Source organism: Lepidochelys kempii, chromosome 2 (assembly GCF_965140265.1).
Source record: "Lepidochelys kempii isolate rLepKem1 chromosome 2, rLepKem1.hap2, whole genome shotgun sequence".
In the NCBI taxonomy this organism is placed as follows: domain Eukaryota; kingdom Metazoa; phylum Chordata; order Testudines; family Cheloniidae; genus Lepidochelys; species Lepidochelys kempii.
This window is the reverse complement of record NC_133257.1, coordinates 170,865,648-170,886,512: the sequence shown is the minus strand read 5'-3', so window position 1 is coordinate 170,886,512 and position 20,865 is coordinate 170,865,648. Positions and strand designations below refer to the sequence as shown.

The window sequence follows — 20,865 nt, the reverse complement described above, 5'->3', positions numbered from 1 at the left end:
GACAGGAAGGTGACGGAAAGGAATGTTCTTCTCTGAAGATCTGATACCCTCTATTGCAGGTCTGTAGCAGAAGCCACTGAAGTGGATCTCAACATGAGAGTTGGACTACACACAGGCAGGGTGCTTTGTGGGGTCCTAGGTCTCCGCAAATGGCAATATGATGTCTGGTCAAATGACGTGACTCTAGCAAATGTAATGGAAACTGGAGGATTGCCTGGGTAAGTCTCAGAGAGAAAAAAGTACAGCCCTCAATGAGAGCATCAATTATTTCTCTCTTTAACTGAAAGTATTTTGCAAAGCCAATTACTATAATAATTGATACAGAAGGGTGTTTCAGGTTAAGAACTCTCATAGGCTGTATTACCTGCTGTTCAAACATCTCCTAAGGAATACTAGGATTGAGTGACCTGCAGATCTCTGTTAGTAATCATTAAGAGAAGTGTAAAATGTAAATGTCCTTTTAATAAGCTTTTCACTAGAAACTGCCAAATATGAAGGGTAGGAATGAGGCAATGATAAAATTTCAGTCAAGAAAGAGCTAAATACTCCTCTCAGTAAAATGGAGTTACCTCAGTGTAATGGAGGGGAGGATTTGCCCATTTCTGCCTCCAAATATGTGGTTTAGGATTACCATTAAAAAGTCAGATTTTCAAAGTTAGTCATGCCCAACATGCAAACATTAGTTTGTGCCTAATATCTGTATCCAAATACTCAGCATATGTGTGCAAATCATGTATTTGCATGTGCTCTTGGATAACTAATAATTTAATTGGATATGGGCACAAGCAGGTACTGAAATTTCAAGAACACATTGAGCATTCTTGAGTACAAGTTAAGTGCATGCAAACGTGTTAGAACGGGATCCCCTGTATCAACTGGAGATTTGTTGGATATTTACAAAACAATTTGTGTTCTGCTGAACAGGGAGAGGTGGGGCCTGCAAATCCTTGTGGTTAATATGGGAAATTTCCTACATGGGTGACATTAGTTTACTTTAGATGATTTTGGTAGTTTAGTTTAGTTTGCTTTGGAAACTATATATAGTTATATATATTAACTATATATATATATTAATGCTTATCTTAAGGCATCACAGTAAAGAGAATCTCAAAAGATATTTAAGAGAAGTAATACCTTTACAGTTAATTTCTATGAAAATGTTCCATGTGTAAAGGGTGGCATAGAAGAAAGTGTAAAGAGAGTTATAGGAAAAATAGGGGAGAAACCTAGCTGGCATTGTTGGGAGAACAGAATGGGTGGGGGCATCTAATAAAATAGGTTGGCTAAATTAAGACTGTCAGGGTTTGTCTACATGGGGACACTAAGGAAAATTAATCCAAATTAATCAACTGTGTATATGTAAAGTGGATTAAACTTCATTAAACCCCTGTGTTGACCCTCTTATTCAAAATTAAAGTGACTGTAATTCAGTGTAGCTTATTTCACTTCCAAAGTGAATTAAACTAAACTGAATTAAGGGCACTTTAATGCTGATTTAGAGTGTCCACCCAGAGTCTTAATGTGGTTTAACTAATCCACTTTGAAAGTTAATTGAGGTTCAGTTTACCGATTACACTTGTGCAGACAAGCCCTCAGAGTTGTAAATGGACGGGAAAGTGAAAACAAAAGCCTGATCTTTATATAGCAGAAAAAGAACCGCCACTAGAAAGATTTAAAGAGTGGGGTGGCACGCATCAAACAGAGGGCCAGTATCTCCAGCAAGCACTTTAATAAATACTTAGAAAGATAGAGTACTTGAAATATAACATGTATGCCTGCATACTTTGTAAAATCAACAAGACTGCAATTTGAGGTGGTACTCTGTAGATATTTACATTTGTTCAAAGCATCTGCTAAATTTAGGAAGTTTATATGCTGAAAACACCTCTGCATTCTGGTTGGTTGCGAGAATTTAGCTGCCATACAACAAAGTCACCTACTGTTTGTGCATGTAATTCACCTTTGTGTTGGCCCTCTGCACAGGGGTGGATTTCACCCCAATGAATAGGTCCTGGCTCATGATGTATCATTGCATTAAATTCTTTTTTCCTGTCTTTCTCTCTAGGAAAGTTCACATAACAAAGACCACCTTAGAATGCCTAAATGGTGACTATGAGGTAGAACCAGGGTATGGCCATGAAAGGAACAGTTTCTTGAAGAAGCATAATATTGAAACATTTTTTATTGTGCCATCCCATCGGAGGAAGGTAGGCTTCACTAATTCTAGCTTGTTCCATGGTGTAATTTCATAGTTTAACAACTATATTCTGAAACCACCCTTAAAACAGAGGCAATATCTGTATATATTAACATTGAGAGAGACAAGGTAGGTGAGGTAATACCTTTTATCGGACCAACTTCAGTTGCTGGAAGAGACAAGCTTGTGAGATTCACAGAGCAATTCTTCAACTCTGTGAAGCTCGAAAGCTTGTCCCTTCCACCAATGGAAACTGGTCCAATAAAAGCTATTACCTCACCTACTTTGTCTCTCTCACATCCTGAGACCAACACAGCTACAACAACCCTGCAAGCAATATCTTAATTATTAACAGTTCTTCAAACCGTCCATGAAAATAGGATCTTTTATTTTGGAGGGAGGGGGACATCATACATGATTAGTTCTGAAAATTGATTATTCTCTGAAAAATAATCTACTTTTAAGTATGAACTGTCAGAAAAGCAGATGGTTCATTCAAACCCTGCAGTTGTACTGTCTAAAATCGTACGTGACAAAATATCACCCAAGTGACTGAAGTTCATACTTCTCTCCCTCTTTTCTTTTATATAAGCATTTCTGAACATCAAACCTTCCATCTTTGTACTCTTCTTTTTTTTTTTTTTTTTGGTCATTCTCCCCTCTCCCATGTCCACGTTTGGACATGTTTACATTCCTGATCATGCTCCCCTAACTGTTCCTACAAAAATGTGTGATACTAATGGCCCATTTACTAGGCCTGAAGGAGTCCCCAGGGGATAGAAGCAGCAAAAATAGTGATTACAGTCATGTCTTGCCTGCAGCAGAAAAGTAAGTGAAATGAACTCAGCCATAATTGACCTAACATACCGTGGGAGTTTGAAAAAGTTGTACGGTGAGCTCTACAGCACAGGCCTAGTTATCTAGGTCAGGGGAAGAGGATGGAGTTAACCAGCCTGGTTTTGAGTCCATATACCATTGCATCAGCGTTTGCTAATCATTCAAGCTGCCTTAGAACAAATCTTATAAGGGTAGCACAGCAAATACTCAATACTCTCCCAGTGTGTTCATTCTCCTCCTCCTGATGAGCCGAGCTGTTCCTGAGGCCTCAGATTCATTGCCCCTGTTCATTCATCCACCCCAGCCACAGTCCCCACATGCCCTCAGTATCCCCACTCTAATCCGTGGCCTTCCCAAAACTCTGCTTCCCCTATCTCTGTTCCCCTCCTCTGCCCCCTACTGGATCTGTTGAGAGGTCGGGGGAGGGAGGGTGAGGAGCCGGCTTGTGTGCAAGGAAGAGGCACTTGTGCTTTCCTGACCCTTTTTTTTCCACCCCTCATAGAAGGCCAACACTGAATGTTAGAGAGGTAAGATAAGGTGGGGAGGAAATTAACACCCTAGGGAAGGCATGATAGCAGGAGCCTTCACTTCACATCTCTGATGTTGCTAACAATTGAGCTGATTCTGATGGAGACACTGATGTAATCTGGTTCCCTCTCTTTGCCAGGTCTTTGGGCAAAGGAAAGTGGAGGTCCAGTGCTGTGATGAGAAATTCCTGGACCTCAGCAGGGCAGGGCTGGTGACAAACATGATACTGAAGCTGGCTGATATGTAGTAACACCTTTCTCCTTCCGCCCCTCGCTCCTTCCTTTTAAAACAGATTGACAAGCATTCCCCAAAAACAAAGCCTGAAGCCCATCCCATAAGAACTAACCAGTCAAAACAGCTATCCAGTGGTTCCCTTTACAACAGCTTCCTCTCATCCTGGTGTCTTGGTTTGTTACTAAAAATATTTGTGACCTCACTAGAAGCCTTGAAATTTCCTGTTCACAGTTTAAACACATCCAGTTTGTACCACCTTTCCATAACATGTTTACAGGCCAAAAGGAGCTTTGGTACCTTTTGTCCACGTGTGACAGGGTAAGGGAGACCCCATCCAGTGCAGGGAGAGTGCCCCTCGTTTCCCTTAGCATGCGGGGGCAAGGTGTATGTAACCTACGTCTATGTCTCCGTAGCCAGAGTCAATATACTCGCCTCTGCTAGCAGGGCAATGAGACCTAATGGCCAAAGTCAATGTATTCGGCCCGCTTACCAGGGCAGTATGGTCCAATGGCCAAAGTCAATGTATTTGCCCTGGTCTGCAGGGCAGCAAGCACCAAATTCACTGCATCCGCCTCTGTTAGCCGGGCAGTGCAGAACGGTGGCCACAGTCAATAGGTTTGCCCCTCTTAGCAGGGCTGCCTCACACTCCCTAGACCACTGAACTCTCTGGGATTGTGATTTCTTCATCAAGTCAGTCAGGGGGACTGCCAAATTCACAAAATCCAGTACAAAACACCGGCATTATCCGGCTAGGCCAAGGAATTGCTGCACCTGTCTCTTGGTTGTCGGCACAGGCCAGTCCTGCAATGCTTGTAAAGGGTCGCAGCTCTCTGCCCCCAACAGTATAACCTAGGTAAGTTACTTCGTTCTGCCCAAGATGGCATTTTGTTGGATTCATGAGTCTAGCCTCCCTGAGCATGTGTATCACCTTAGAGAGGTGTTGAAGGTGGTCTTCCCAGATGGTGCTATATATGACAATGTCATTGATATAAGCGGTGGTGTACTGCCCATGGGGTTGTAATATCCAATTCATGAGTTGCTGGAAGGTGGCTGCTACCCCATGTACCCCAAACGGCATGGTTATAAATTGATACAGGCCAAAGGGGGTTGGGAAGGCCATCTTCGAGCATGAGTTCAGGGTCAGAGGGGCTTGCCAATACCCCTTGGTGAGATCCAAAGTCAATAGGAACTTGGCTCCCCCTAACTTCTTGAGCAGTTCGTCGACCTGCAGTATCGGGTAGGCATCAAATCAGGATATATCGTTCACCTTTCTAAAGTCAATACAAAACTGGATGGACCTGTTTGGTTTCGGGACTCGGTTAACCCTTCCCCGTTCAGTGCTGGGCGAGTGCGCCCCATCACACCTCATCAGACAACTTAGGATACAGACCTCCTCACACCTGGCCCTCCTAGTCTGTCCTAACAAGTTTTTATTTGGCACTGGATGTTTATATGTGTAACCCAGAGTTATAAGAGCAAATATGAAAAAATAAATGAGATGTGGAAGAGATATAAGTCCCCATGATTCAGGGCATTAGCCACCCTCTTAGTATTGGGGGTTTGGAGGAAGCTTTCCTTCAAGGCTGGTTATCCCAGATGGTGGTTGTAGGGGTTATGCACATTCTCTGAAGCATATTGGACACCGTTGAAGAGAGATTACTGAATTAGATGAGGTACTGGTCTGATCCAATATAGCAATTCCTATGTTTCCTAAGAGGCCTTTTCTGTAAAGGTTGTTAGTCCGATATAAACTTGCGGTGAAGTTTGTGCCCCTTTACAACCAAGGGGCTGGATCTTGCTTCCCCAGCTAGAGGGAGTTCTACCTTTGGCTTCCATAGAAGCAGGATTAGTCCCTAAATTAAACAATATAGAGACACAGGAAGGGGCAGGAGGAGGAATTATTTAGGCTAGAAATGCTGCTTCTTGGTTATAGATTTTTTTCCTCCATTATTTTGATATAACTTCTAGTGCATTATATCTCTAATTTATTATGTTGATGGTGGTAGTTTGGAAGAAGAAAGGCTAACTAAAAGAAGTGAGCTTTTAGAAGGGACTTAAAGGAGAAGAGCAAGCTAACTTGATGCACAGACACAAATGAAAACAGGAGGGAGGAGTTGGCAAAGCAAAATTTAGGAGTTGAAACCATTTTAAATATTATGGTAACCAGGTCAACATGCATTTTATTTGCAAGGATGAAGGGCTAATAATAAGTGAGCACATGGTTCTTTATATTTGCAAGGGGTGTGTTGAATAGCGAGAAGCTAATGATTAGCTTGTCATCAGCTGCAAAAAGCTAATGGTACCTTCCCCATTATTGTGTCACTGATTGATTTATGGAAGTGCCAGATGTTGCTGTACAACTTAGCTAATAACATTAGCTCTCTGGTATGCATCAATGGAGTGTCTGTGAAACTGGCAGAAAAACACTTCATGAATTTTACTGGTATCGACTGACTTCTCCACTGGGCTCACAGATCAATCAATGTGTCACTTTGCAGTTCATCACAGCATATCAAACCTTTCCATAGTCATTGTATACTTGCATACTTATCACTGGATCATAAAACATTGACAAAAAATGTTTTATATTATCTTTACATTCAACACAAAGCACATAGTGTTCCCACCCCTCTTGAATCAACCACTTAATCTCTAGAGACAGATACAGGGAAGACTGTCCCTGAAGCTTGGACAAAATCTGATACGTTTAGCTGAGTTCGGATGTCCACTGGTTTAATATTGTATTCCTTCCTCCTGAGCCTCAATCGCTGAAACATGGTCACATTTTTTATTCTTTATGCATCATCTCTGACATTAATATGAACTGACTTTAGCAGGTACGATGCCAAGAGGAATGAAAATCAATGTTATCAGCAACAGATGGCCAAGAATCTGTTCAATTTGAAAGGTAAATAGGAGCAGTTTGGAATATTTTGTTTTAATTAAGAGGAAGATATATTCCCTACTTTCTTCAAAATCTGGTCAGTCGGAACGATCTATCATCACAATGATTTTGTAAGCCAAGAATGAGAATAATAACACACAAAAGCCCTTTCATGTACCAGTTGCACTTTAAATGAGAACAGATTATAAAATATTCACAACTTTTTAATCTTTTATTTGAGGCCCATTAACATCCAACTCTAGAGGTCTGGTGTGATTAAAATGCACATTAGCAAGTGGAGAGGTGCTTATTGGAAAGCCACTGAGTCATTTTTTATTTTATGTTTTGCTTCATTACAATTATTATTTCCATGGAAGCGTGAGATTACGTTATAGGGTTTGGTTAATTATAGTTGTTGTTTTTAATCAGCAAGCATTATAGCCAACACTGTCAAACTTGGTGATCTAACATTAGGCTCCTAAACCCACCTAAATAATTCATCTGATTTTCAATAGTGCTGAGCACGGACCTTTCCCTCTGAAGCCAAATTAAAATGTTGGCTTAACTATTGAGCTTTCAACTTGAGACACATGGGGACACCCCCAGTTGTCAAGATGTTTTTGGCCTTCTGAGGTACTGCTGATGTTACTGTACTTCAACTCCCCGTAGAAAATTCCAGGCCAGTCCCTAGCAGCCGTGGCGCTCCCTGCAAGAGCTCTGTATGTCTGCCCAGCCCCAGTTAAGTCTCTGGATCTGATAATTACCCTAGTAACTTTCCTGTCTTATACTGTTCCAACTGTAATGTTGTTCTGCATTCAAAATTAAATTTTAACATGTGACTAGCTTCCTTTGTTTCACCAGACTGCATTCTCTGATTCACTGGTCCTCATAACCACCACAGCCAGTTAGTCAAAGCATCATTGCTTCATTTGTACAGCTGAAACGTGGATTCCGGCTGGCTCCCAGCTGTAGTTGGCACATTTACATCTATGAGGTTTGGTCTTTGGCCTTGGTAATATCCAGACAGTTATGGTCTTAGGTATACTTCCTTTGTAGTCATTGTGTTAGTTCTTTTCATGCCTCTTAAGAAGCCTCATTATCTCACATGCTAAGAAAACAACAAAACACATTTGATGATGTAATGAGTCCAGAAACGTACAAAAAGTTATCCCAGGAAGTCTCAACTTCTGCGGTCACCTGGATGGTACATGCCATCAGTGTCACTCTTTGACTGGTTAAGTTCTCCTGCTTGATTCAGTACTTTTTGGGAAAGACAGATAACCCTGACAAACAGAAGAGGCCAAATGATTCTATGGAACACCGGTAAAAAAAAAAACCCGAGGGAGTTATACCCATGGAAGTGATACTAAAAATTATAATGGTCATACCTAAATACAAATGTACATTTATAAATAGTTTATAAAGGGTTAATAAATACATCATGGATGTTTTAATTAATAATTATTAAATTGTAATGAATTGTTAGAGTCCAACAGGTGAATAGCTTTCTTACAGCTGTCTATAACACCTACTAATGTGCTTATGGATTATTAACAAACAATTTGAATTGCCTTTGAATATTTGCTATACTTTATTTTGTGGTGTGTGCCTGGTCACCTAAATCAGGTGGTGGTTATTTCTGCTCTCTGATAGGATGACTTTAATGTTCATCCATAACACATGCTACTCATTTCTGTAACATGCTTACAACATCTACTAATCATTTAAAATATTCTATTAATATGAAGTGTGACTGAAATTAGTATAGGGAAACAGTAAAAATTATATATTCATAAGACAGTTATGTGCACTTTTAATTGTAAACCCATGCACAGCTTACTAGACCCTGTCTAAAAGGGTATTACAATGAAGATCCTGATTCTGTGAAGGGATCTGTGCAGGAGAGCCCTTGTTCTTGTGGAAAGTCCATTCATTTCTGTAGGACTATGCACAGATATAAGGGCCTACTCATGCAAATGAGTATCTCAGGTCCTTCAATAGTCAGGCCTGGTATTGTGACAGTTTGTGACATGCTCATAACTGAGGGTGAGGTGTGTCAGGTGATTCTTCCTGCTGCCTTTCAGGTCAGTGACCAATTCCTATTTTTTCTCCCTTTTGATTTCGTTTTGGGGCAGCAAGTCAACGTACATGGATCTCATCATCACATAGAGCATGGATTTTGGCTTTCTTGTGAGTGAATAGTGCTTAGCTTATACTTGTACATTTCACTAGTCCCTCATTAATCTCTCTGAAGTCCAGCGGGTAGGATTCCTGATAGGAAGAAGTGAGAGCTAGATGGATTCTGGATCTCTGTTACTAATCTGGTCTACTCCGGTGAAGGAAATCATTTACAAAACACTTTCTACTGCAGAGAACTACACTTCCTATGTTTCTCTAATCTAGGAGCTATTCCAGCCAAACCCTGCTAACAATGATGTATCTGCAAATAAAGAGGAAATCAATAATTGTTTGTTTTAGGAGAGACCTGTTCAAAACACTCAAGTAGAGGATTCTTCTCCATATGAGATATGGTGGGATCATCTTTTGGAATATATAGCACTAAATGCTTAAAATTTACCAGCTGGCTTGAGTTGGAGAGATCCAGAGCAATTATCTACAGTACACCTCTTGAGGAAAACTTACTGTAAACCACAATTGCATTTGATAGCTCAAAAGGTGATCAATTAATTTCTTTGACTTGTGATGTAATAGGCAGAAATTCAGTACCCTGGGATTCGTTTTAAAATGTGTGACAGCAGCTGCAGGAGAAGCGTTGATGGCTGTCACATCACTGTCCTACCCTGTTGTTTCCTCTAACATCAACAGATGTGATTTTAAACTTCCTGCAGTCGCAATCCTGTCACGAAGTGAGTGGCTGGAAAGTAAACAGCTTGTATAGAATTCTGCCGACTCAGAAGAATATCAGAACACTATTTTTGTCACAGTGCAATAGCCTTAGCTGGCGTAAATCAGTGTAGCTTCAGGGACTTCACTGGAGCTTTGCTAGTTTACATCAGCTGTGGACCTGTACCTCTCTGTTGTACTGAGCCCTGTGCCTTCCCACCACGAAACAATGAATGTTGTTTAATATATCTTATCTGCAACTGATTTGATGGTTTTGTTCAGCTTGGAATGAGCAGGAGCAGATTTACTGTGAAACGAACCATGCAGTGGCATGGGGCCCCCAAAATGCAGGAAAAATATCTGACAACCTGCCCCCGAGTCCCGGCCAAGGGTGCAGCAGGGCTCAGGCAGGCAGGCCACCTGTATGCCATGGCTGGGGGTCTACGCTGCTCCCAGAAGTGGCCAGCTGCTGGCACGTCTCTGCACGCCCCTGGTGGGGCGTGGGAGGCAGCTCCGTGCGCTGCCCCCGTCCCGAGCAGTACACAGAGACCTGCTGCCCCCCTCCACCCAAGGGGCACACAGAGACGTGCCAGCAGCAGGGCTAAGGTGTCTCCCTGCCCACTCTGCCTCCCTCCATGCCGCTTCACTCCTGGAAGCGGCCGGTATGTCCCTGTGGCCCTTCGGGGGGGCAGGGTCTCTGTGTGCTATCCCCACCCTGAGTGCCAATGGGAGCTGCAGGGGCAGCACCTGCGGGCAGTGGTGTATGGAGACCCCCTGACTCCCCCCGCCTAGGAGCTGCTGCCAGAAAGGTGTGTGTGCCAGTCGTTTTGGGAGCCGTGCTGCCCGAGTTAAGCGCCTCCCCCCTGCCTCCCTCCTGCACCCCAACCCTCTGTTCCAGCCCAGAGCCTGCACCCCATACCCCTCACCCCAGCCCAGAGCCCGCATCCAGCAACCAAACTTCCTCCCAGAGACCTCCTGCCGCAATCAAGGATCCTCACTTTATTTTCATTTACTTCCCACTATTTATAATATAGGAGGATGATGAAGAAAAAAAGAATGAAAAATGGGACAGGGGAAAGAGAATGTTCTTTTTCTTCGCTGGGTTCTGAGGGGGGGCCCCGAAAATGGAGCTGCACACAGGGACCCACTAACTCGAAATCCGCTACTGGAAATAGGGTGACCAGATGTCCCGATTTTATAAGGACAGTCCTGATATATGGGGCTTTTTCTTATATAGGCGCTTATTACCCCCCAACCATGTCCCGATTTTTCACACTTTCTATCTGGTCACCCTAACTGGGAATGAGCACAGAGCAAACATTGCATATTATAGCACAGAGCAGACTTCAGATTCTATCAGCATTCAGTATATTTCCTGCTCTTATGTGAAGAACACAGACATTTTTGATATTTTATTGAAATGTTCTGTCTAGGCCATTGTGAGATCTATCTTCACATAAAACTCCCATTGACTTCAATGAGAGTAACACACACACAGATTACAGGATTGGGCTCTCAGAAATTAGGAAGGGTGAAGAGGAAATCAGTGGGATATTATGCGGCTTATTTTGTGATGTGCAAACAATATGAAATAAACAAGTTTAGTATTTGTTTTTTCAATTAACATTCAGAAAGAAAATGAAATATTGTGGGGAAGCTGCAAGTCTGGGAAGTACTCATGCAAATGTATATTTGCGCAAAAGTTCATGTCAGAATTCTTTATGGTAACCATCTTAAAAATCTCCTGTTCAGAACACTGTCATCCTCTCAGAGAGAGCAGAAATACAAACACCTGGTAACTTAGATGACTAGGCATACACTACTAATGAAGAATAGTAAATATTTGAAGATATAATCAAATAGTTTGGACTAGCTGATAGGCTGATATATGTTTGCATAAAGCATTCACCAGATAATTTTGAATAAATAGCATATTTTTAAAAAATCAAAGCCTGTCTGTAGATAACTCTCAAAAAGTAAAAACAGGCTATGTCTGTTCACTTATTTGCTACAAACAGTTCACCAACGTCACCCAACATCTGTATTAGCCCTTTTCCACAAAGCCCAAAACAAACATTTTACAATAGGCCGCATAACATGAATTGTCAAATATGATACATAAATGCCAACACACACTCTATAAGTTCAGTAATACACGAAAAACTACAGCGCCTATTTATCTCAATGGGATGGTGTTCCTAGCGTCTGTTTGCCAAAAGTTGGGAATGAGCAACAAGGCATGGATCACTTAACGATCACCTGTTCTGGTCATCCCCTCTGAAGCACCTGGCAGTGGCCACTGTCAGAAGACAGGATACTGGGCTAGATGGACCTTTGATCTGATCCAATATGGCCGTTCATATGTTCTTATGACTTCAGTCTGTCCTGTCCTCCTCTGCATTTGATGTGGGATGCTTCCTCCTCCTCCAGACTGCCTGGATCATCGGGTGGCATTGAGTGCACAGTGGGGAAAGTCTCCCTGCTCTCAGTTCCAGTGTCCAGCACTACAACCTCTAAGAGAAGAAAATTGCACAGAAAATCCTGCTCCTCTGTGCCAGTTTGGGCTGGAGCATGCTCATGCACGCAGACACTCTTTAGCAGCCAGCTTCTAGCAAACCTCTACTGGGCATGTGCAAATGGCAATTTTCAGAGGCTTATAACTGCCAAATATGAGTGGATTTTTACAGGGATGGGGGGAAAAAGCATCTCTTTGACCCCAGCCAAATGTAAAGTCTCCACTACAAAGCATGGGGTGCGAGAGCTTGTCAATTAAACAGTTGTAAAAAGAAATTAACATTGGCAAAACAATCTGTTTCTCCAGCCCTGTTCTCAAAAATGACTGAACCAGTGTTGTTGAACTTGTCCAAACTTTACAAAAATACTCGACCTAAGTCAGACTCCCCATATGGAAAATTTCAGTCCAAACAGTTAAAACTTGGGAAAATTATAAGTAACTGAAAACAGAGTCTTACAGGGGTAAATGTTAGGCAATATTCACTGCCCCAAAATGTCATTAGTGCAGAGTTAAGTATGACCATCTACTTCCTGAATGTCGAGTGCACCTGTACTTAAATCTCTAAAACCCAGTAAATACAGAGTTATGGTACACACAAGCTATGCCATGCAACCTTAACTCTGCCCCCAGAACCAGTGGGGATGTACTGTCAGTATGATTCAGCTAGGACTGCACTATAATAAGCAGACATAAGGACTGACAAAGTAAATGTGCCATTTTATGTGGTTTTTTCCCCCACAGAACTGTATTCTCTTATTGTACTCGCATGTACTCCAACTGCCCTTCACTGTGTCAGGGACAGCTGTGTTGACTGGTGCAAGGATTTTTTGCAGCAGGTTGCCACAGCTCACACCATATATGAGGAGAAGTGCATCTGCACCCAAAGGGATCACAGGGCTCTGATTCCATACTAGAGCCATACTAGATTCCTTACCACCGACTGTTCCTGTTGTTCAGGACACTGTCACTCAACCATCACCACATTATCCCAAGAGAGTGTGAAAACCAGTTGTGTGCCTCATCTTATATGGTAGTGAGTTGCTATTTCAGGGCAGTATAATCCCTTGCCATTTGAGACTCTCTGGTAGTCTACCCACAACTTTTAGTTAGGCTATATAGTGTTTTATGTTAGCCATGTAAATGATTATGTATATATATTTGGGAAAAAAAATTAAATAGGGTGTACGAAAGTGACGTTCTGTCCCTTTAAATAGTTGAGCACTCCCCTATCCCACCCAGTGCAAAGCGTCACTTTCATGTTGGTTTCAGTTTTGCTGAAAGAACAATAAAGCAAGCACGGGATAGAGCTGTGTTTCTGTCTCCTCTGCTGGGTCCAAATATAATAGTCAGGAATCTGCTTTCATTCTCTGTCTCTGGTTTTCATCTGAAACAGTTTCCTTAATCACATGTGCATATAAAAAGATACTGAAAGCAGACACTAAAGCCTTGCACTAATTCCCACTGCAGTGTGAAAACCAGTACAAAGGATGGATTACAGGTACCTGAGTGTGGGATTACAGGATGAAAAAGACTGAGAATTCATGTATGAGGGGGTAGAGAATTCAAGTTTTCTCTCCTCGTTTAATCATAGTATCTCCTCGCCCTCAGATCTCCACCCTTCTATTCCTGGCTCCATCTTTCAGTAAAAACAACTAATAGGACATAGCAGGTGTCCCATATCCCTATACCCCCAAAATATCACTTCAGTTAGCCTACCAATACTTTTTTGGTAGCCCCCCTTCCCCCCCCCCCCGTAAAGCTGCCTCCAGAAATAGAATTTAACACTCAATATCAAAGAGTGATAGCTTTGTCAAAGAACAGGCAGAATATACTATTACCGCGTGGTTTTTACAATTCAGTTTTTATCAGTGAATCATTGTTAGCAGCTTGCATTCTTCAGATTTAGCAAGTGCATTTGGTTTTCTGTATGTGGTCCCTGAATGCTTTTCATTCTATATTGCAAAGGCTTTCAAGTGACTTTTATTAATCAAGTGTAGCTTGTTTGATGTGTATGATTGTTATTGGAATAGGATTTTTGACAGCAGGCTGCTGTTGTTTTTGTCAGACCAACCAAAGAAACTTTACCATGGTGGGGACTAGATTTTCACTCCTCTTAAAATAAAAATAAATAAATAGATAGATAAAAAATCTGAACTTGATGAGCTGAAAAATTGCTAGTCAGCAATGTGTAAACAAACAAAAAAGGAACAGGAGGAGGGGGAATAAATTGAGAGAAGGAAAAGGACTAAAATTAGCATTCCAGTCATTTTATTTTCTTTTTTGATGTCCATCTATATACTGACAGAGTCTTAAATTTCCATCTATATTTGATTGTGATAACCTTCCTTGCAGGAAGGTGCATTCCACTGAATAATAGCGTGTCCCGATAGAAAAGACACTCTCTTCCTGCAGCACAGGTGAAATTTTCAAGGCTTGTGTTCTGTACAAGCAAAGAGGAAGCCACAAAACAAACACATTAGGCCAAAATGTTCAAACTCAGGTTCCTGAAGTTTAAACACCTAAATCCATCATTAGGTACCTAATTATGTGGTCTGATATTTCTTTTTCCCGAGATGCTGAGCACCCACAGCTCCCATTGTCTGCTTGTCTGTGGGAGAAATGGGTGTCCAGCACTTCTGAAAAATCAGATCACTTTTATTTCAGCACTTAAATGTGAATTTAAATGCCTAACGTTAACCACCGAAATTTGAAAATTCTGACCACTGTTTATGCAGATCTGACATAGTGAAGGGACATAATTACAGTTCAAAGCTTCCACTATAAGGGTATCTGTATTAGTTCAAAAACTGTACACAGAAATGTGGTAACAATGAAGAGCACTATTTTTAGGTCTACCAAACACACAGCTAGCATTGGGAGTAACCTCTCTATGCAACCACTGACCAAAGAAGGAGAGAAGGGCGTTGTTCTGTCTGGAGTGGCTCACAACTGTGAGGGCTTACCTCAGTGTAGACTGTCAGAAAACAAGGGCTGATATTCCAGCTGGTAGTATACAGATTTAATAATTTTATTAAGATAATGTTGAAGTAAAAAGAAAATGGTACAGAGTTTAGGCATAGAAGTTTCTAGTTGTCAGGGAATAAGGTACAGATTATTAAGAAGAAAAGGAGTACTTGTGTGGCACCTTAGAGACTAACAAAGTTATTTGAGCATAAGCTTTCGTGAGCTACAGCTCACTTCATCGGATGCATTCAGTGGAAAATACAGGGGGGAGATTTATATACATAGAGAACATGAAACAATGGGTGTTAGCATACACACTGTAACCAGAGTGATCACTTAAGGTGAGCTATTACCAGCAGGAGAGCGGGGGGAGGGGGGACCTTTTGTAGTGATAATCAAGGTGGGCCATTTCCAGCAGTTGACAAGAACGTCTGAGGAAGAGTGCGGGGGGGGGGAGATAAACATGGGGAAATAGTTTTACTTTATGTAATGACCCGTCCACTCCCAGTTTCTATTCAAGCCTAAATTAATTGTATCCAGTTTGCAAGATTATCAAGGGGTGCGAAATTCGGTTTAGGAGCAGGTGGCATAAGGAATACATAACCTGCAGTCTCCCCGATTTGGGGTAAAAGTTTAATGGGTCCAAGTACAGACATTGAGCTATGGGGGTATGTTGCCCATATAATGGCTATGTTCAGGTGTGGAGTATAATGAGTGGCTACGATGATGAGGATGGATCTACCCTCATTTGATGGGATTTAATGTTCAGTGAGTTTATGGTTCCAGTTCATATGGTCCAATGGAAAAAGTCTCTCAGTCCCTTTCCCATAGTTGATGCACGATGTCATACCGGCTCACACCTCCTGGTACTGTCGGTGACCGGTGATGTGTTCAATGTCCCTGGACCATCAGATGGCGTCCGAGACCACGAGGCGCCGCATGAGCCGTGTGTAGCGTCGACCAATCCCACAGGCCCGCAGCACATGCTCGTTGCAGGGGTCCCAAGCGCCCAGGGCTCCGATGATCAGGGCATCCATCTGCACCTCGTAGCCCTTCGCTCTCAGGGTGTCGGCCAGGGGAGCGTATTTTTCCAGCTTACGAGCTCGGGCTTCGCAGAAGGCCGGGGTCCTGTTCTCAAAGGAGACCATGATGTCGACGACGATGATCTTTTTCTGTGCCTCTTCAGTGACTACCACATCAGGTCACAACTGGCTGTCAGTACCGGGGATGGCGCAGTTCACGGCGACCTCCCCTAGGCGCGGTGCGATGGCTGTCACTAGGCGGTTCTGGATGGCATTGTGGCGCAGCTGCCAAGCTCTGGAGTGGGGCTTGCAGCTGCACAGGACATGGGGCAGTGTCTCGTTGGAGTAACCACACTTCCTGCAATGCTTATCTTGGTTCCCGTGGCGGACGGCTCCGTTGAGCGGGACGCAATTGAGCCGGACGCGGTGGATGAACCACCAGTCGGCAAAACGGGTGAAGCCGCCCCTGGTGAGGAAGTGGTTGCTGGCATCCCATTTGCTGGTCAGTTCGAAGGCTTTACCCTGGTCCTATTTACGCTTTAGGGTTTCCACGTACAGCGAGTGGTCCTCTCCAGCATGCCCCTGGCGCTCAGGGTGACAATGGTGTTGTCGTTGGACCTGATCTGTGGCACCAGGACTCCCAGCTCCTGGCGCTCCTTGCACCACTCCCAGCAGCAGCCGATGCGCTTCCCCAAGCGACGCATGGCATTGCAAGCATGGGACCACAGTGAAGCGATGTCGCCACTGTCCCGTCCGAATTCTCCATCCAGGGAACCACTCAGAAAGCTGGCAGTGTTTTGGTTGGAGGGGGCTCTGCCGATCCGCTTCTTTGTTGCGTCATGGAGGGCGTTTGCTGCGATGTTCCTTACCATGGTGTCAGCACACGTCAGCAGGTGGAAGGCGTGGGTGATCACCGCGATGTCACACAGGTCACCCATGTGGGGGACATTGGCACCGCCAGGCCTGTGGGTGATATAGACCAGCTTGTTCCTGGCTCTCTGGGGAAGGAACAGCCACTTCTTCACCAGCTGCCGGACGATCTTGTATGCCTTGTTGAGGGGTACCTTCGCCACGGCAGATCCCCTTACGACGAACGAGATGCAGGGGATCAGGAAGGTGTTCAGGGCGTTTATCTTCTGCCACGGAGCTAGCAGGGAGGCGTCGATCTTGGTGGCATCCTGCAAGATCTCCTGGATGGTGTCTGCTGGACACGGAAACCCGTCGGCGTGCCAAGGTGCCAGTACGCCTGCCCCTCTGCCAGGGTTCTATAATTAGATTTCACCAAGCCAGCACCACACGTGAACTCTGGGATCACTATCTCAGTCTTACCATGGAGTCACAAACAGTCCCCTTAGTACCCAGCCTGTCTTGCCACCCAGACAAACTGGACTTTGTGATAAAGGGTCACGTCAACCAAAAATCACACATCAGGTTTCTTCCAGTCCCAAGAGACCAGTCACTTACTCCAGATCAGTTGGTACTCTGGATCTTACACCAAAGACAATGCTGGCAGCCAATTCTGTAGTAAATTAACTAAAAGTTTATTAGCTAAGAGTAAAGAATGAGAGATATTGAGAGATTAAAGCACGTAAAATAGATGTACAGGTGAATCACAGTTTTTAACTCCAAATAGTAGCAGTGATGTAATAAACTGCCAGTTTTGCAAAAGTCTTTCAAGATACCCAGATTGTCTCTGGAGATCTCTGTTTGCATCTGGTACACTTCCCTGTAAAAGTCCAAACAGTCAGAGATGAAGGATCTTTCTTTGACTCCATATTTATGGTATCTTCATGCAGAAAGCAAGCTGACAGTGTCTCTACCCACATGGGTTTTTCCTTTGATGACAGTGAGTGAGGAATGCACTTAGTCTTATGACCTCCAGTCATCATCACTATGGCCATTTGCTTTGGAATTAGCACCTTATACAATAAATTTCTTCATTAGCATTTCACAAGAATTCTTTGATGGGTTATTGAGTTACATGGGTATATACAATGTAAATGTTTGTTACTACATTATAACAGAAACAGATAAGTGAAAACAATACAAGTAACATTCCACTAGCTTTCATGAAGTTTAAAACGTTACTCCCTTTGATTTACACTGACACACAAGTGAATTGGCCTGTGGTCCTGATCTGACCTGCTCTGCCAGGGTCACCGAGGGAATGATGCTTTTGTTGCAAAATGTGTTGGTGTACCGCTTCAGTATCACTCCTGCTGTCACTGTGAATGGTGCTAAGAACAGAAATGCACAAATGTCAGTCTGATAGCCCCCAATCTGAAATTATTCCATCACTGTGAGTGGGAGTGGGGTTTGGGCCTTTGCTTTATGTTCTGTTGCTCCCATTTTATTTTACTCCCCCAAAAATGTGGCACTTGGAGACGAGAGATGTGATGGGCTTAGAGAATGACTGTATCTATTTTATTGGTCTCCCAGCAATCTTTTAACACTTGCAACCATTAGAAATATGTGCTGTATTTGTATTGGATAGGTAGATAAACTGGTTTGAACTATGGAGAATTTTTTTCTTATGCAAGTTGTATTCTTTCACCACTAAGTAAAATGGACTTTAGTATATTAGTAAAGGAATTATTACAAATAAGTATAATATGGCATATGAGAGATTTGTCTAAAAAATTGCTAATTACCATAGCTGTGAAAAGACGAACCTGAAATAAAACTTGCTCACTTATCTCAGGATAACAAAAGTCCACAGGAAAGCTCAGTAAATTGCAAGTAATAACAGGAGAGATGCTAATACCAAGAAGCTTAGACCTGACTGACTGAAGGCATAAGCAAGAGACAGACACACAATACAGCGTGGAAGCGTTCTGTGAATGCACTTTGAATATCAACGGTACCCTCCTTTTCTGTGATTTCTTTTCATGCCCCTAGCTGACCACAGCAAAATGAACTGCAGTCTGATGCTGTTTCTGAGGAGCTTAGATAAGCAGCAGTGGCTCCTTTACCAGAGTATTATAAGAGATGCCAACAGAGGGGTGTTTTCTCAGAATTTTAATCAATGATTGTTGTATTCCACATACTTCAATGCACTCTCGAAGCTGTAAATAGGCTGGCTGCCCTTTGTAGGGGTCTGATAGAACATCCCCATTCTTATCCTGATTTGCTGGCTATATTAGTCCAAAGAACCCTTCCTAAAATGATGTTGCAAATGAACAAGCATCAATTCAGCTGCACTTAAAAAGGAAGTGCCAAAATAAAATAAAATAAAATAAAGCAGGCCATGAGCAAGTTCAGTGGGATGCCTGTCAAGGATGGCCTAATTTTTTTTTTATTTAAGTGTGGCATAAAGAGGTAATACTACCCTCCTGGCAATGACCGTTTGTCTGTGTTATAGCAGAAGCCCAACAATGCCCAATGACTGGTAAATAAACAGGTTGCTCCATCTGCTGCTTTGAAGATATTTTAAAGAAGCTGTTATAAACTCCGGAAGTTACCTTTTTAAAAATTATCTGCACACATTAGGGTTCTTCTGAGGGAGCGCCAAGTTGGCGAAAGGGAGGAGGTACACCTCCTGAGCAAAGTTGTCAGGCAACATTATTCCTCTATAAGTCATAATGCTTCTGGGCAGTGAGAGAAGCATAGTGTTCACAGGAGATTTGATACACTGAAGGAAGTTTAGACTGTACTCTCCAAAGCACACTCCTCCCAGCACTTCCAGGGGGAGAGAGACCATGCCCCTGTTCTTGCCGCTCTCTCATACATGCCCTCTTGGCTCTGCTAGCAAAAATTTCCATTAGCACACCCAGCTATATTACCGTTTCTCTTTTGTGGGTACTCCGAGCTGCAAAGGAGCTTCTTGTTCTTTAACTAGAAGATCAATTCAGAATCAGCCTAATATCGCCCCCAAAATGAAGATGTGTGGCAAAATCACTGACCTGCTCAATGTGACTTCCAGGTGAGAGGTCTGACCTTGTCCGCCAGACAGAGGAAAGGGGACTAGTTGTTTTGGAGTTGAGATCCAGTGGTGATACTAAGATCTATTTCACCTTGTGCCTTCCATATGTTCCCTCCCTATTACTGCAACTTGCAAAATAGAGCAAAACTACTGGCGTTAATTGCCAAAAAAAGCTGCTACGTTTTGGTTGGGTTTAAAGAAAGGCATGCAGCAAAATACTTATATTTCTAGAAGAGCTATGGCTGTTTTAAGAAAACATGATGGGATTAATCAGTAACATCACAACTAGCTACCCAAAGGCTATGTTTTAGCTTGGGGCCTTGCAGAACATTGGGGTGAAGATAGATCCCATTTGCCATATTCTGACCTAAGGGCTATCTATGCCTAATAATATCTTATTTGGTATGAACAACTAAGGAATGTGTTCAAGATATTTAGTGAAGTGAATGTCACTGTACAATGTCCTCTGGGCAGAATATTGCTTTCCAGCAGTGAGTCACTTGCCAGAAATTCCTCAACTGAGAGATTATATGCGAAGCCACTTAAGAGAGATTTTTTTCACTATTTCTAACCTACACATAATCAACTCCTTATATAGCAGAATAACATGCACAGTAAACTAGTGTCCTTTAAATTGAAGAACTATCAGATGTGCTGTATAATGCAGATAGTATTAATCTACTTTAATCATCCTTCAGGTGCACAATATAGTAATTGTGCCCATTCAGGAATTTTTTCCTGTTTAATAACAGGTTGTGTCACACATTAATTAAAATGTTATGCAGATATTTAAACAGACTAATTGATTTCTGTGTTTGGTTGTCACAGTGCAACATGTAGTCTGCTGAATGGTACCCATACAACTCAGTAGGAAAAGCTCTGTATTGCACCATAAAATGCAATGCATTTCTCAATACC

At 42.6% G+C, this 20,865-nt stretch overlaps 1 protein-coding gene across 6 annotated transcripts in view; it reads left to right on the top strand.

The window, feature by feature from the left end:
• The window catches only part of ADCY1 (adenylate cyclase 1), a 224,158-nt gene that overhangs the window by 152,903 nt on the left and 50,390 nt on the right, over positions 1-20,865 (top strand). For all 6 annotated transcript variants that reach the window (XR_012157423.1, XM_073332759.1, XM_073332758.1 and 3 more), the window contains 2 exons: positions 60-218; positions 2,066-2,207. Coding sequence is in view for 5 of the 6 variants with exons in the window: in XM_073332759.1 (XP_073188860.1) it covers positions 60-218; positions 2,066-2,207 (301 nt within the window). In the remaining variant the exon portion in view is untranslated. The remainder of the gene's footprint in view (positions 1-59; positions 219-2,065; positions 2,208-20,865) is intronic.